General features: G+C 39.7%; 1 protein-coding gene across 1 annotated transcript in view; it reads right to left on the minus strand.

Moving 5' to 3' along the window:
• Nucleotides 1-16,095, minus strand: part of LOC308109118 (carbohydrate sulfotransferase 11-like) — a 43,066-nt gene that overhangs the window by 8,591 nt on the left and 18,380 nt on the right. Inside the window, exon 2 of the mRNA XM_080462493.1 lies at nt 1,502-1,581. Within this exon, the coding sequence (XP_080318619.1) occupies nt 1,502-1,581 (80 nt within the window). The remainder of the gene's footprint in view (nt 1-1,501; nt 1,582-16,095) is intronic.

Consider the following 16,095-nt stretch of genomic DNA (forward strand, 5'->3'; position numbering starts at 1 on the left):
CACGTTTACGGCATTGCAACACAAACACACACACACCCAGCTCCACCTCCATTCTCTCTCTCACACACACACACACACACACACACACACACACACACACACACACACACACACACACACACACACACACACACACACACACACACACACACACACACACACACACACACACACACACAGTACAGTACAGTACAGTACAGTACAGTACAGTACTTAGCATTTGCTGTTTAGTAGATTAGATCTCCATGTGAGATGACTTTTGCTACCAAGATGTTTTGGTTTATGAAACAGTTTCTGAATCATTTGTGAATGAATACATTTTTGTTAATAAACGCCTGTTAGCTGAGTATAACAATTTTGCATGATTATTGTGTATTTATTATTGACATGAGCTGGTTTGTAACAGTCTGTGCTCAGATCGCACACCTTCCCTTTTATTTAAGATTGTTAGATTTTTACAAAGAAATATTAACTAACTTAAATAAATCCCCTTTCAAACAAGACTGCCAGTTTGGTAATTTGCTATTTCCGAATTCTCCAGTGGTGCGACTTTTATTAATTGATAAATAACGACTGTATTCAAATTAATCATTTTTGATTAATAAATGATTTTTTATTATTTAACTATCTATTATTTATTATCAACTACAGCAGAAATTGTTGATGAGTAAATGACAGTTTACTTCAATTAATAATTTAAATTCTTCAGAAATTACTTCCAGTGATTTATTACTTTCAGTAATCTATTACTTCCGGTATGTTAATGCTAATGACCAAACATAAATCCCAGCATGACTATATTTTTTGTTGCGCAGCCATTTTCAAGAACAAACTCCTTTAAACATTTTTAAATCGTTTCCGTTTTTGGGGTCGTAAACGTCCAATTTCAAAAAGTACATTAAGAGAATGAGATATATTCAATTTAATAATCACTTTCTAAAGCAGCAGTTTTCATATTCTGACCCCTCCAAACTCTCACGACAAGTAGTAAACTATGACTAAAGAGCAAATTTACAAATGATTATGTCTGTAACACAAACACGAGGCCACAGGACAGAACTGGGCAGTCAAAGTGGGTTAACTTAACACCTTGAAAAAAGTTCAATTTAAGGAATTTTTGGCAGTTTTGGTACCAAACACATTACAAGAGACTTTATATTTTACTTTTTCACCATATTTTGTACCATTTAGATAAATTTCTTTATAAATGTAATCTTTTTCAGTTTTTCTAAAAAGCTAAGTGTATAAATTAGACGTACTTGTAGTTCTTTGAACAGAGACAAAGGCAAAAACAATTACTTTCCTGCATATTGTTTATATATTATCATGCTGTATTACTGATGTGGCTCACTTCAGATTGAATTTGGTGGGCTGTTGCTGCTGAATTGAAAATAGTTTAAAAGTCCACATTTGCTTGTTATCGAACGTGTGATGTAATCCAGAATAAACACTAATATTTAGAGAGTGCAGGTGTGGCGGCGAAGCTGATGGGCTCTCTGACCAGGTCTCCATCATACAGCGTCTGAAGAGGACTCCTCCTCGTCTTCTGCCCGCTGCTCTTCTCTCCCACTGGCTCAGAGACTGAGGAAAGAAGAAACACACAATAGGAAATCTGTTATTCAGTCCGACCGGGAAAGCTCCAAAATTCAATAAAACTTCAGATAAAACAACTCCAGCAATCACTGGAAATTCCATTTGGGGTGGGACTAAAGGTCCGGCTCAAATTAGTACTTCAAAGTTGTCTGCATCAGTGACTGATGACGATACATTAATGATACATTATAATAGCTTCAACTTTGAAATACAGGCAAACTAAGGAGCCGTAAAAAAAAGTCCGAAAAAGTTTTACATTTACATGCGATCGTACGACTACAGTCGTAGTGTGCATGCGCAGTAGCACCGTTTCAGAAAAGTTGCGTTTTCCCCACGTTTCCACGGAGATAAAGACGTAACATTTCCAAACAGTTACTTCTGCAGTGACTCTGAGCATCGTCACTGTGTAAAGGGACACACACAATGCTAGGAAAGGTTTGTGCAAACGGAGCCTTACAGAGATCATCAGAAACAGCAAAAAATACATTAGCATTAATAGTCTGAATGCTTCCATGTCTCAAAAACTACATGTCACAGCTTAAGGAGTTGCAGCACATTTCTTGTGTGCAATGTTTTTATCATTTAATGAAAATATGAATCAAATCCAATAAGGGCAATCAGAAAGGTTTTAAATTTGATTTGACACAGAGAACAAAAACTAGCAAAATATGCTAAATACAAATCTATCTACTAACAAAAACTACAGGGTGCACAACATCAGACAAACGTAAGCCTTCGGGCAGCAAGGCTCCATCTGATTGGTCAAATATGTGGAATAAAATCGACTTTATTCAGCCCGGCTTTTGCATTAGGTATTGTATTGCAAAGCCATAATACTATAACATACTTATATATGCAAGTACTCGTATCGGTAAGTAGTTAAAGATTAGTACTCATACTCTATACGCGAGTCAAAACACCAAGTGAAATCTCTCGAAATATCTGCTGTAATTAATAAAACATGCACTGAGAGAGTAAAACAGAGATAATAAAGAACTAGAAGCACAGTTGCTCCAGCTCTCCTGGAACAGCAGATATAAATGTCTCTTTTTCAAAACAGGAAGAGCTCCTCATCCTGGTGTGTTTGGAGTGTGTGTAAGACTCGGAGCTCGATAGGGTCGAACAAGATGTTTCCACGCTGGCATCAGAGTTACAGCACAGCTTCACTGCAGGACCCTCACTGATATTTTACTGCATATAAAGCACTTCTGTGGCAGCAGCACAGTCACGGTTTATTACTGCCAAACTCAGACTTCTCGTTCTTTATTGTTCCTGACAATTTCATCAGGAACTCAACATCTTTATAATAAAACACAAAAAAAAACCTTAACGGAAATCTGTTTTTTTATTTTTTTTTAGCAATTTATTCCATATTTGGACACACTGAGGGTGATACTCTGAACCAAGAAAGCCAAAATAAGAATGGAGAATTTCAACACTTTACTGCTGGTAAAAATTACAGGGCTCTAAATTGAGAGTAGATGTGGCATCGTGGCAGTGTATTTAAGTGTAGTCAGTGAGAGGGCAATAAAGCCGGAGTGGAGTGGAGTAGCGCTTAGAATGTTCCTGAATAAAGAACAATTGTGATTAAGACCAGTTGACTCGTCTAAAAACAAAAAAAAAACAAAGAAGGAAACGTCAGCTAACATCCAGGATATAGAGCATCTTCCTCCAACAAACATCCAGATTATAGAGCATCTTCCTCCCCCTAACTGATGTAACTCCAGGTAGCATCCAGATTATAGACTAATAACTACTTTGTGATATATCCTGCATCCCGACTTGCATTATTTAAAAAAGAATATGGTTTCAAACCTTAAGCAAACTGCCACAGTGAGGGCAGACATGTCCAGCCCAGACAAATGTTGCTCAAGACTGTACAGGAGAACTAATCTGGCCATGTGTCTGCATGAAGTGACAAAACACTAACAACTATCAGTGAAAACACAACAAAAACACAACACCACGTTGAGCAGACCATAATTGTGTAATCCTGTTTCTTCCTGTCCACACTGCAGCTGGGATCATGGATCAATATGCAGCTTTTCAAGAATCAAGCAGAACTCCAGGCTACGTTAGCAAGACATTAAAACGGGCCACTTCCTGTGCGACACGTGCTCCAACGCAGCAAAAACAATAATGCGGCACCTGATTCCTTCAGCTTCACATGGTTGGTAACATCCAGCCAGCGGCCTTCAAGCTTCAAGCAGTGAAACATGATGCTCACAATGTTCTGTGGATGCCAGGACAATGAGGCCAGAGGACAAACTAATACCTCCTTTATTCATCCGTGCCATTAGTGAAGTCTTAACAGAAGACTATAATTGATCTATATCATCTCTGCGTGACAAACATGAGTAAGCATATTTGTGAGTGCGAAGGAGTAGATGAAGGCTGCCAAGCTGCTTCCAGAGAAAATAAAACAATCTACTGACACAGTCAGTGTGAAACACACAGCACGACGAGCTGCAGCCCTTGAAAACTGAAAATCCACAGTGACCTTCAAGAGTGAAAAAATGACAGAAAGTATGCTGTTATTTCAAATAACTAATCACATCGTCTGCATAAATCTTTGTAATTATCGCAAATGATCATCACTGCCATGACAAACTTCATTGAACTTTCACTTTATATCATCCAGTCATCTATAAAACAAGCTGAGATGCTTCACTTATCCAGGTTTTAGCTGCGTGTTTGATGTCTTGTTTACATCTTAACCATTTTTGCTTTGGACTCCGTTTCATATTTAAACACATGGTGCTTTCCTGAGGGCTTAAAAATTAGGAGTCAGACCACAACTTGGCTGTATGGTTGATAAATGTCCCAAAGGGAAATCCCGCCCCGAAGAAGGGTGAGAGAAGAGTATTTTTTTTGGTATTTTCAAATAAAACCAATCAATTCATAAATGAAACCTATGGGAAAATACTGTATGTATGGTGAAAATGAACTTTTAATCCAACCATTAAAGCTCAAGCTGTAGTGTAGGTGCTGAGCCTGGTAATGAAATATATTCATGAGTAGGGCTGGGCGATATAGCAAATATACTCGATGTATAGCAGCTTGCTCTCTGTGCGATATAGAAAATTATATATCGTGAATATTGGAGTATCACCCTGTATCTTTTAGTCGCAGGTATTAAATTGCAGCCGGCGGGCTCTCAGAGACTAAACGAGCACATCTACAGAAATCCCGCGAGAGCTACATCGTACACCTTAGCTTAGCAGAGTACTAGCGGGTAGTGGAAGCCGAGGCGACCGGCTCCCGACGCGCTGAGGCAACACCTCCGTCCAGCTCCGGCCATGGTCCAGGACCCCCGGCCCGGGTCGTCTGCCCATCGTTCTCCCTCGCCATGGGTCGTCCCGGTGGCTGCCTGGGAAACTGCCTGGGGCGGCGGTCCGGGGGAGGATGACGTGGCATAGGTTCTCGCACTCGGCCTCGCCAAGGCTATCCTCTTCACGTGCCCTCTGGGTACCCAGCCAATCGCTATGGTCCAATGTCTCTGGCGTCGCGGCAGGGGTCCCCTCCACCCTCCGCAGTATCCCACCACATAGCAGAAGATATGGTCCCAGTCAGTGTGGTTGAAAAGTCCAGATTCAGAAAACACAACTAACCCAAGATGTAATCTGCCTGGTTGCAAGTATTTTGCAGAAAAACTCAACCTGCGTTGTTCATTCAAGTGAGAAAAAAATTAAAATTTCATGATTGAGCTGTTTGGCAAGACTCACTTTGTTGTGAAACCCTCTTATTGCATCCAAGTTTAATATTAGCATATATTAATGTAGTATGAACAGGAATGTTTTAATGTAGACATAGAATCGTCACACCAGTGTGACTACATGCATCAAAAGTGTTGATTTCAGGCTAAGGCAAGATTTTGCGATATATATTGTGTACCGTGATATGGCCTAAGAATATCGAGATATTGATAAAAGGCCAGATCACCCAGCCCTATTCATGAGGCTGAAGAAATTATCGCAAATTTACTATTATCAGTCTTTCTTGAGATTACATTTTTTTTGACGTTTTCATAATTAGAATACAACACATGGAAAAAAAGAAATATCAATAGGAGATTGAGCCTAATTAGAGCAAACAAAACTAACAAAATATGCACACCAAATTTTTTTTATTAATTGTCCTATTTAAAGTTTTATGTGTCAACTTTATTCATGAGCCTGAACCTTAGCTTTTCCAATGCTGTCATCACAATATCAAATCACAAAAGAGCAACATCTTTGCTCTGCATGCCAGCATATTTGTGTCAAATGGAGCATTACTGATCCTGAATGTGTTTACAGCAACTCATATTTAACTTCATTCATTCAGAAAATGAAAAACACACAAAACAAACATCCATTTTCTATTTTTCAGAATCAATATCAGACTGGTTGAATAACAATCGATGCAAGTCCATTTAAATCAATTTTGTCAACCCATTCATTGTCATCAATATGACAAACAAAGTCAAACTAATAATCCATGCAATATGCTTGGGAATCGATAACCTATTAGGAAATTTAAATATTTGAAGGTATTCATTCATCTCACACCCCTAAAGCACCTCCAGATGCTTTTGGGGTATTCACACTGGCTTAATCTCTCCAGAGAAGCTACTTCATAATTGGAATGAAGAGTCTGAGATGCTGCCGCCAAAAGAAGTTTTGTCCTCTATCATGAGCCACCGAGGTGAGGATTTATCTGCCTCGCTGTACAAATAGCGGCTGCGAATCTTTGGTGGAAACACGTTTCCAGCATGACCATTCCCAGAGTCCTCAATGAGACACCAGTCGGCCGAGGGAGCGTCTGAAATTTTTCAGGAATCCAAAAATACCTGCAGGATGGAAGCGTTTTTAGCGACGGGACAAGACGGCAAGGTGAAAGATTGGCATTGTCTGTCCTCGCCGCCCGGTTAATGCGAGTGAGGAGATTTAAAATCCACAGTGGAAATATGAGGGAAGTTAATGGTTTCAACAGAGTAACACGAACAGCTTGGAATGAATGATAGTGGTGGACTGTCCCAACTTTAGCATCAGAGTCCCCCCCCCCCGTCTTTCTTCATTAAAACTCAAGAGATCCACCGACCCCACCTCAGATCTGCTCAGCGCTGTTGGTTTAACCCTGTGGAGACCCGAAACCCGGCAGCATTCCTCGTAGAATCGAGGGGCTTTAGGAAATGCAGGACGTAGAAAAGCCAATGTGCGCTCCTCCTGTCAGGGCAATAAATGGACCTCTGTGTTTAGGTCCCGCACGGAAAACTGGAGCCCCCTCCTCCTCGACCTCTCCTGCCAGAGAGGGGCTTTACTGAGAGACGCTCTGTCAGGGGGACGGCCACAAAAGTGTGTGTAAAGGGTGTCAGTGAAAAGGCAGCAGCGGGTGGGTGGTGTAGTGTCCGTTTATTGAGCCAGAGAAGAATGCAGGCAGATGTGAGGAGGATTTCTGATCCTGTTTGGAGGCATGAAGCTGCACGGGTTTGATTTATGGTGTGTATTGGTGTGATGGGGGGTGTATTTCCAGTACACCTGCAAATTACAAAAGTCTCTCAGCAAACTGATGATGAAGGAATATTTGAGTAAATCAAATGTTGCAGCTGCAGGATAAACACACGTCTGGATCCTCTTCGGTGTTTAAATCATTAACTAGCGCCCGCAGCACAAATCTTCAAATATCAAAGTTCAGTGGTATTTGGTTTGGGCAGCGAGGGGAATATTCACTTTTATCCTCATTTAGCTACATTTCCATTAAGCCACAGTTTGCACAACGTTTTCGAATGATAATGCAAAACCTTTGTGTTGGGATGCGGAATGGCAATTACTGCAGTCAGATGTTACCAAATAACTTTCTTATTTGTGATAGATTTATATGCTTACATGCTTACATGTGTTAATGTCTTTCTGCTTTAGAATTTGTTCTGACAAATAACATTGTCTAATGTCTGCCTTGTGTCCATAAATTTTTAAACAATTCACTGAAATCAAGTCATTATGAATTGGTAGAACATGGATACACGGTTCATGAACGCAGAAATGATCTCAGTTAATGAAAGGTAAATAAAAATGAATAAATTGTGCAGATTCCACTGCTGCAAAAATACAAAATCTGATCCATGGAAAACAACTTTGTGAAGACGTCTCCCAAGGCAGAATTTTTAGAAAACACTCCGACGCAGTCTGCATGTAGACAGTGGGAAATGCAACTTTCTGAAAACGCCCGAGCTCCATCTCCATGTGGACGGCGTAAAGAGTGAATATGCGCACCACAGCCATAGTAAATAGTTCTTCTGAACACATGGAAAAGTAGATGGACGATAACAACAATGTTTCCTACGGAGTGTCATGACGACCAGTCCATATTCTCCTGGGACTTTATTTTGTTATATTTGTCAGTTACCGTAATAACAATCTAACTTGGTCGTCTGTTGAAGAGAGTGTCTGTGTACCCACTGTTAATGTTTACAGTGCATTGTTCTCTGTATGTGGTTTTCATTACAAAGAACGAACAGCAGCCCCCACTAGGTTCAATACGAAAACGACATAATTTTCAGTGTTTGTCGTTTCCGTGTAAATGGACATTGTTTTCAAAATGTTGCCATGCAAACACAAAAGATTTGTGAAACGCAAAAAAGGTATCAGAAGGCAGCATTATTGCCTCCGTCTGCGAAGGTGTGGCAGGCAGTTCTGTTCCCAAAATCATGGAAATCCAATGGTTTTGCCAAGATATTTTAGATTAAATCATAGTGACAAAAACTACATTTAAATCATTAGAAATGACCAGGCCATCAACACTTGCAGAGCTGGTTGACGTGATTATTCAAGTCATTGAAGTTTATCCTCTGGGAGTCTGAACCATCTGCGCCAATAATGACGATGTAATGAACGAATCCATTGGTAGCAGAAGACAATATGACCGCATTTACACTGCAAGTCCTGATGTCTAAATCCGATTTGGACCATGCAGTTACATGTATTTTATCAAGTGACCCATATCTGATTCTTGCGATTACACTTGCCTACAACTTGTACTTGTAGTTTTTACTAAACTGCAGGCTACTTCTAAAACAAGCGCGAACTGCAAATACCCCAAAAATTAATGATGACATACTGAGAGAAGTTTCACCAAACATTGCCAGGATTTTTAGGCAGCAAAGAAAGAAAAAGGCCATAATTGCATCTTATACATATGCTGCAATTATTTCCTCCTCTCTCTAAAGACTGAGAAGTCATGTGAGCTCCTCAGCTGACCACTGTGCCAGATTTTGCTCCAGTTGGATTGCCTCCGTGCTTCTCATTTCATTACCACATGTTCACCATTCATTTGACAAAATAAGCTAGATGGTAACAGATTTGATGACGTTAGAGACGCATTGTTATGAAAATCTTATCAGCCTGGTTACACAGTGGTCATATGGGAACATATATCAAATTTTTGTCCACATATGCATGAGGCCTGTATCAGACCTCAAAATGTCTGAATGTCCAAAAGCAGATCCAATCTGAGCCACATACTCTAAGAACAACAAATTGGAATTGGGTCACATCACACCAGTAAATATGACCTAAGAAAGATTTTCATGAAGAAATAAAGGTCTTTGCCAAATATTGTGACCATGCATAAAGTGCAAATGGTAATAGGACAGTGCAACCACCAGATGTGCAGAGTTGATTCCTGGCTGTACCCTCGGAAATCTCGTCACTTTGTGGGACTATTTCTCTCTGGATCCACTAAACCATGTTTCTGCTGGTGGGATTCTGTAGAGCAGAGGGCTTTATGAGCAGCTCTAGCAGCAGGGTGAAAGAACATGGGCACTATTCAAATCAAGTGAGGACACAAACTCTGAAATGTGACGACATCTTCAAAATTCTGGAGTGGCTCCTGAACAATCAAGTCCCGTCAATAGAACCGCGGCGACTCAATCCCCAATTGACTTCTTTTTTTTTTTTTGGGGGATTTTGCAGTTTCTAATTGGATTCACAAGCCATCTGGAGGCTGAGGGATCGGGACTGACATTGTGTGAGTAGTCCAGCTGACGGAACTCACCCAAACTAATTTATTTAGTGCGCCGCAGGTGTTTGAGTGATGTAAAATCTTCCAACTTTTATGGTCCACCAGTCAAGCCCAGACAGGGAAGGTATGAGTTTCAGGTACCTCTGGAGAACAAGGATAATGGCAACCGCCCGGAGGCCACACTTCTAATCCATCAGCCCTGAGTGTGGCTTCATGATAGCTGTCAGCTCGTATCTGTATCTGCAGAGTTACTGGTGTACATACAACTCAGTGCTGTGCCTCCAGAGAACATCTCGACAGCACCATAAAACCTAAGGCCACATTCCAGACGAGACAGTCGTCCTCCTTCTCAGCTGTGTAAACCTTACAGTGAAAACTACAAGTGCCCCTGTCGTGAAGATACCACGTATGGCAAGAAATACCCACCTCATATCTTCAGAACACAATGAACCAAAGGGACTTCACATCTCATACCCTGGAGAGCCATCATTTCCATATAGGACATGCAAAGTTCAGCCATCCTGCAGCTACAGTATATAATCATCCTAAATTTAGATGAGCTCTGTGCAAAATGACACTGTTCAGAATCGAGACAGCCTCTGACTTGGCAGAGTTTTCCTTTGTTATGTGGCGGCTCTCTCGCAGCTTTATGTAGGCTCTGTACCAACAATATGACCTTTCGCCCAGATGGAGCAGGAGACGGGAGGCGAGGCAAGGAGCAGATAGGGACCGACTGGCAGCTGATCTGAAACAAATTTGGATCGGTTTAGAGAGGTTATAATTCCTGAAACACGAGCTGCATTCCAGGTACGTTAAAGCTACATGAAGCCTGAACACCAGAGGTGGACCTCTGTACGTCTGTACGACCAGAGCCTCTTCAGAGCTTCACATGAGGTTCAAACAGGCACATGGACATACAGAGAGTAGATACAGCACAGGACTCCACAGCCCGCAGCTTAAAGTTAGCAGTGTTGCTGAAAGCAATCTCTGAAAGTTGCCCTGTTTCATCTCGATAGCTATTATGATCAAAAAAATCAATTAACTTTTTTTTTTTTTAAATATGAGACATCCTCAACTACTTCTATTTCTGGCTTGTATATTTTGTATTTGTCTATGTGGCATGTTTCCCATGTATGTGTGTGTATAGGTATTCTTGAAGTACCAAAAATGTGGATATAGTTGCATATAAGATGAATGGATGTACTGTATGTATGCGAGTGTCATTCTGGGAAAATTATACCAGATTTTGTTCCCACTTCCAACTGGAATCAATGCAAAAATTACACAAATTCTTTTGAAGGTGATGTGCTCACACTACGATGTTTTTTATGTCAAAAACATTAGTAAGCATCTGTGGTGTTTTGGTTATCAAGAACTTTACACCAAAGTCATTTTGTTCTATCTTTGGTTTCCAACAAATCCTGATGGAAATAAATGTCCTGTCAGCCACAACATGCAACGTGGAGTTTTATCAGCAGATCCATGTTTTCTAATGTACATTACATTTCAAACATGTCACTTTATGGAACTATCACCATTCTTAGAGATTAGGTTTCCTTTAGTTTTTTTGGCACTTAACAGTGATGTATTACTCTGACCAGTCGGGAGCAGTAAACATAGAAGTGATGAACTGATCTCTGGAGAAGTGGGTATACTCTCGATTATTGCCTTCTTTCAAAGCAGCCCAGAAACAGTGGCTTGAAGATTACTCTATTTAGTGAAAATCTGTCCATCATGATTGTTCATTGGCACATAATTTCTGTATAATTTATCGATTAGCAAAGTTTACTTCGTCATGACCCATCCCACTCTGCCTCAGATTGGCTCGTGAGCTCTAATGTGGCACGGTAAATAGACATCAACCAAGCAAATCAGTGAATGCAGTGAGTACTAGCCAATCAAAGGTAGGGCAGGTCATGACTTCACCATCCTTGGGGGAAAAAAAAAGATAATCTGGCTCATATATACTGCTAAGTGGCACATCATGGGGGATTTGGAAGTGGGTTTACACATAGACCCTGAACTACACCACTGAAGAAAACCCTCAATAACAACGGAAAGAGAAAAAACTTGGGCTGATCAGGAAATGTCTGACTGCGCCTTTAACGACGCAACGACAACGTCAAAGGTTTGACTGACTAACGTGACAGTGTCGTTATGTTTTATGTTTATCTATAATTAGCTTTATGAGTTCCCCTTTTGTGAGTAAAGGTCAGCCATCAATCAAACTAACTCATGCAGCAACCTTTACAAGTCAATAAATACAATCATTGTCATAATCAATATGTAGTGAAAAATGCTACAATGTTACTTTTAATCGTTAAACATTTTGTATTCGAGGCTCATTCCAGTCAATCAAGATGTACAGTGTGTGAATATTTTCCCATGTAAAGCCTAATTACATAATATCATTTTGTCTATAAATGCAGCGGCCTCATTCCGTTTTCTGTTAACAGTAGAATGACATGCTTTTCCAAAGAGCTCTAACTTTGTCTCATCTGTCCACAAAACGTTGTCCCAGAAGGATTGAGGCTTACCCAGGTACATTTTTGCAAACTGAAATCTGGGATTTTTATGTCTCTTTGTCAGTAGTGGGGTTTTCCTCGGTCTCCTGCCATAGCGCTTCTTCTCATTCAGATGATGACGTATGGTCTGAGCTGACACTTTTGCACCCGAGTCTGCAAGACAGCCTGAATTTGTGTGGAAGTTGACTGAGGATGTTTATCCACCATTTGAACTATCCTGCGTTTCATTCTTTCCTCAATTTTTCTCTGCTTCGAGGGAGATTAGCTACAGTTCTAGGGGTTAGAAACTTCTTGATAATATTATGCACATGAGACAAAGGAACTTGAAGATCTTTGGAGACGATCTTGTTCATATTTTTCCACAATTTTGCTTCTTAAGTCCTCAGACAATTCTCGGCTGCTCTTTCTCTTCTCCATCATTGGTGTGACACGCATAGGCACACAACACAAAGGTTGAGTCAACTTTTATACATTCTAACTGGCTTCAGGTGTGATTTCTATATTGCCAGCAATTGTTACTTGCCACAGGTGAGTTTAAACGAGCATCACATGCTTGAAATAAAATGATTTACCCAGTTTTACAAGGGTGCCAACAATTTTGTCCGGCCCATTTTTTGAGTTTTAGGTAAAATTATGTCAATTTTGCTTTTTTTCTTACAGTATATGTGGCAGTGCCATAAAAAAAAAATATATATATATTTTTTTAAATTTAAGTACTCCGTATCGGTATTGGTGAGTACTCAAATGCAAGTAGTCGTACACTACTCATTTTTTTCCAATGCATATCAAGGAAATAAACACGTGTATACCAAAAACATTTGTAATTGCAACAATTTGTGGAAGAAATGGAGTATTTTCTGGAAAAATTCCAGGGGTACCAATAATTTTGTCCATGACTGTATATAAATAAAGTTGAATTGAATTGAACGAAAAGGAACGTGCAAAGAGGAATGAGAAAAACCAAGTAGATTAGGTGCACAGGAACTTCTGCAGGCTTACCATAAGAATACTGAGGCACTTGAGAGCAAAGTGCTCATTAAAGATTAATGATCAGTGCCCAGAGGAGGTACTTGGTCTGAATATTCAATAATACTTCATCTGGCAACACTCAGGCTTGCAATGTTCATTAGTTTTAAACCTTTGGTTTTCAATCTGGGGCAACATCTCTTTAGGGTTGTAACTCAGATCAGATGGGAGGCAACAACTTTGCGAGCTGCCGGGTGAGAGTAGATTCAATTTGCACATCACAAAGAAAACCATAAAAACACACTTTATAATAAATAGGGGAGAGCTCTGACAGTGTCTCATCGACTTGGTTTTACTGTAAGGTTTAGGCAAATCACAGGTCTGTGAGGGTGAGAAGCATTTCTCAGAAGTATTGTATGGAGGGTTTAAGAGAGAAAGGTTTGGGACCGTCTACTGTCAGCTGAGAATGAACCCAAAACATTAAACCCTCGTTTACGTGATGTTTTCAAGTGACAGAGGAAACGTTTTCTCGGTTTTGATGATCGGAGCCACTGAAAACACAACTTTTTGAAAAAAGCTCCCAAGGTGGAACATTTTGAAAAACTCTCCGACCTTAACAATAGTATTAGTAAAAGTTCTTCTGCACCTGCTCAGTAGATGGACAATAACAACAATGTTTGTCTCAATGGTGTCATGACTCCTAGTCCATATACTCCTGGGACTTGGTAGTTTTATAGTTGACAGTCACTGTAACAACAATCCAACTTCATAGTTGGTCGATACAAATGTCTGCGTACTCCCATTATTGGTGTTTACAGTGTATTGTTCTCTATTCGCATTTGTGTGGTTTCATTACAAAAACAAACAACTGCACCAACTCGTGGCCTGGCATGCCAACTACATTGTTTTATGTGTTTCTGCCATTTCCCTGTAAATGGACATCCTTTTCAAAATGTAAACAAAAACGCAACAATGCATTTCACTTGAAACCAACTGTGTCATGTATTTAGACTGAGCTGCATAGGGGAATTCCCCAGATGTGGAAGTTATTGAGTGACTGAATGAACGGGCACGGTTAAAACTGTCAAGTGTAGGGATTTCTTACCTCATAAGGATCACGGGGAACCATTTATGTAGTGTTTTGGCAGTTTGGCTATTGATGATGATTAATAATTATCAAAGATAGTTATTAATTATGTTATAGAAAATGTAATCTGATCTGTATCAGATACCTCAGGAGCACCACCTGTTTAACAGGAAATGATAGCCAATCCAGTTATATCAGTCTCATAAGATATAATAAACGATTCATTTGGGATTTGAATTAATAGTTTAATAATTACAATTACCAGAATTAACTGTAAAGCTTGAAGGATTTTGGAGTTCTTGATACAGAAGAGGTCGACATTTCATTCACCTTTGTGCTCATTAATAAGACAGCAAGGACGATTCCAGAAAAATATACTAATTTACAATGAAAACAAATAAAACACAGATTCTAACAGCCTATATACAGCTTGGTGTGTGTGGTTGTGTGTGTGTGTGTGTGTGTGTGTGTGTGTGTGTGTGTGTGTGTGTGTGTGTGTGTGTGTGTGTGTGTGTGTGTGTGTGTGTGTGTGTGTGTGTGTGTGTGTGTGTGTAGAGAGAGAGAGAGACAGAGACGGGTGGAAGAAGTGTGTGTGTGATATGGGTTGCTTTTTAAGAGTAATATATTTCCTTTTCTCATTTCATTTTGGAAGTGAAAAGTTAGACAGATCATACGTCCAAATAATTAACACCACCAGCGTGGATTCTGTAGATAGAATTCTTCAACATCTTGGAAAGGAAAATCTTCCGCTCTGCTTTAGCATTTGAACGCACCAGAAAGAGTCAGAGAATTACAAACCAATCAGAGTCCGCCTTTCAAAAGGTATAGGCCATATGGTATCAATTGACCAATCAAGTCTCTTGTCACTGGACGTAATACAAACCAGAAGTCAGTTGTACATTTTGTACACAAGCCGATAATTCGCTATAATTCGACAGAAAAAGATGAATTCAGGCAAAATTACATGGTGACAAATAGTGATGGACATTATACACATATTTTAGACAACTTTGAGCAACACGTCTGCTATTTTTTTGGCCGTCTTTTTCAATAATTGACCATCCAAATGACGGCTGGCAGCCTAAAACAATGAACTGAGCACACTAATATTCCTTTCTTTCCAGCTTAGACCCACACAATATAAACACAATATACAGCAAAATATTAATGGAACCAAAACTTTAGAGCGGCCCTTAATGGCTAATTTTCTAATGATTAATCTTTTAATTAACTTTTTCAATAATCAACAACTAATTAAAAAAAAAAATCAAACGGTTGTTATCTATTTGTGTTTATTTTATTTTGATGATAATCGATTAATCGGTTGATTATTTTTTTCAATTAACCGATGAATCGAATTAAAAAAAATAAAAAAACATCTCAAATTGTAGGACCAGTAGATATTGAAAGAACCAAACACAAAAACAAAGATGTATACCACACACACACACACACACACACACACACACACACACACACACACACACACACACACACACACACACACACACACACACACACACACACACACACACACACACACACACACACACACACACACACAGTGTATGTAATGAAATCGTCTATTTTGTAAGATCACACAGTTAGTACTGAAAATGATTACAATCTTAACATGAAGTCAATTTTAATGAAACATTCTACAAAATACAATGAAATGTCAAAAGAAACCTTGTATAAATCCTTTACAACCACCTTGCTTGGTGGGACCAGATTGGAGCCTCTTGGTCGGTTGTGGCCCACGGGCCTTATGTTCTCTACTGTTAAGTGAAAGTGAAACTTAAGTAGGCGTGACGTCAAACTTTGGTTTAACAGTTTTGGTCATACAGTGTGTGGTGAGCTGCCACTGAGCAACATCAACACACCACACACTGTATGACCAAAACTGTTAAACCTGGGATTATT

This window comes from Lipophrys pholis (assembly GCF_963383615.2).
Source record: "Lipophrys pholis genome assembly, chromosome: 4".
Lineage (NCBI taxonomy): Eukaryota > Metazoa > Chordata > Actinopteri > Blenniiformes > Blenniidae > Lipophrys > Lipophrys pholis.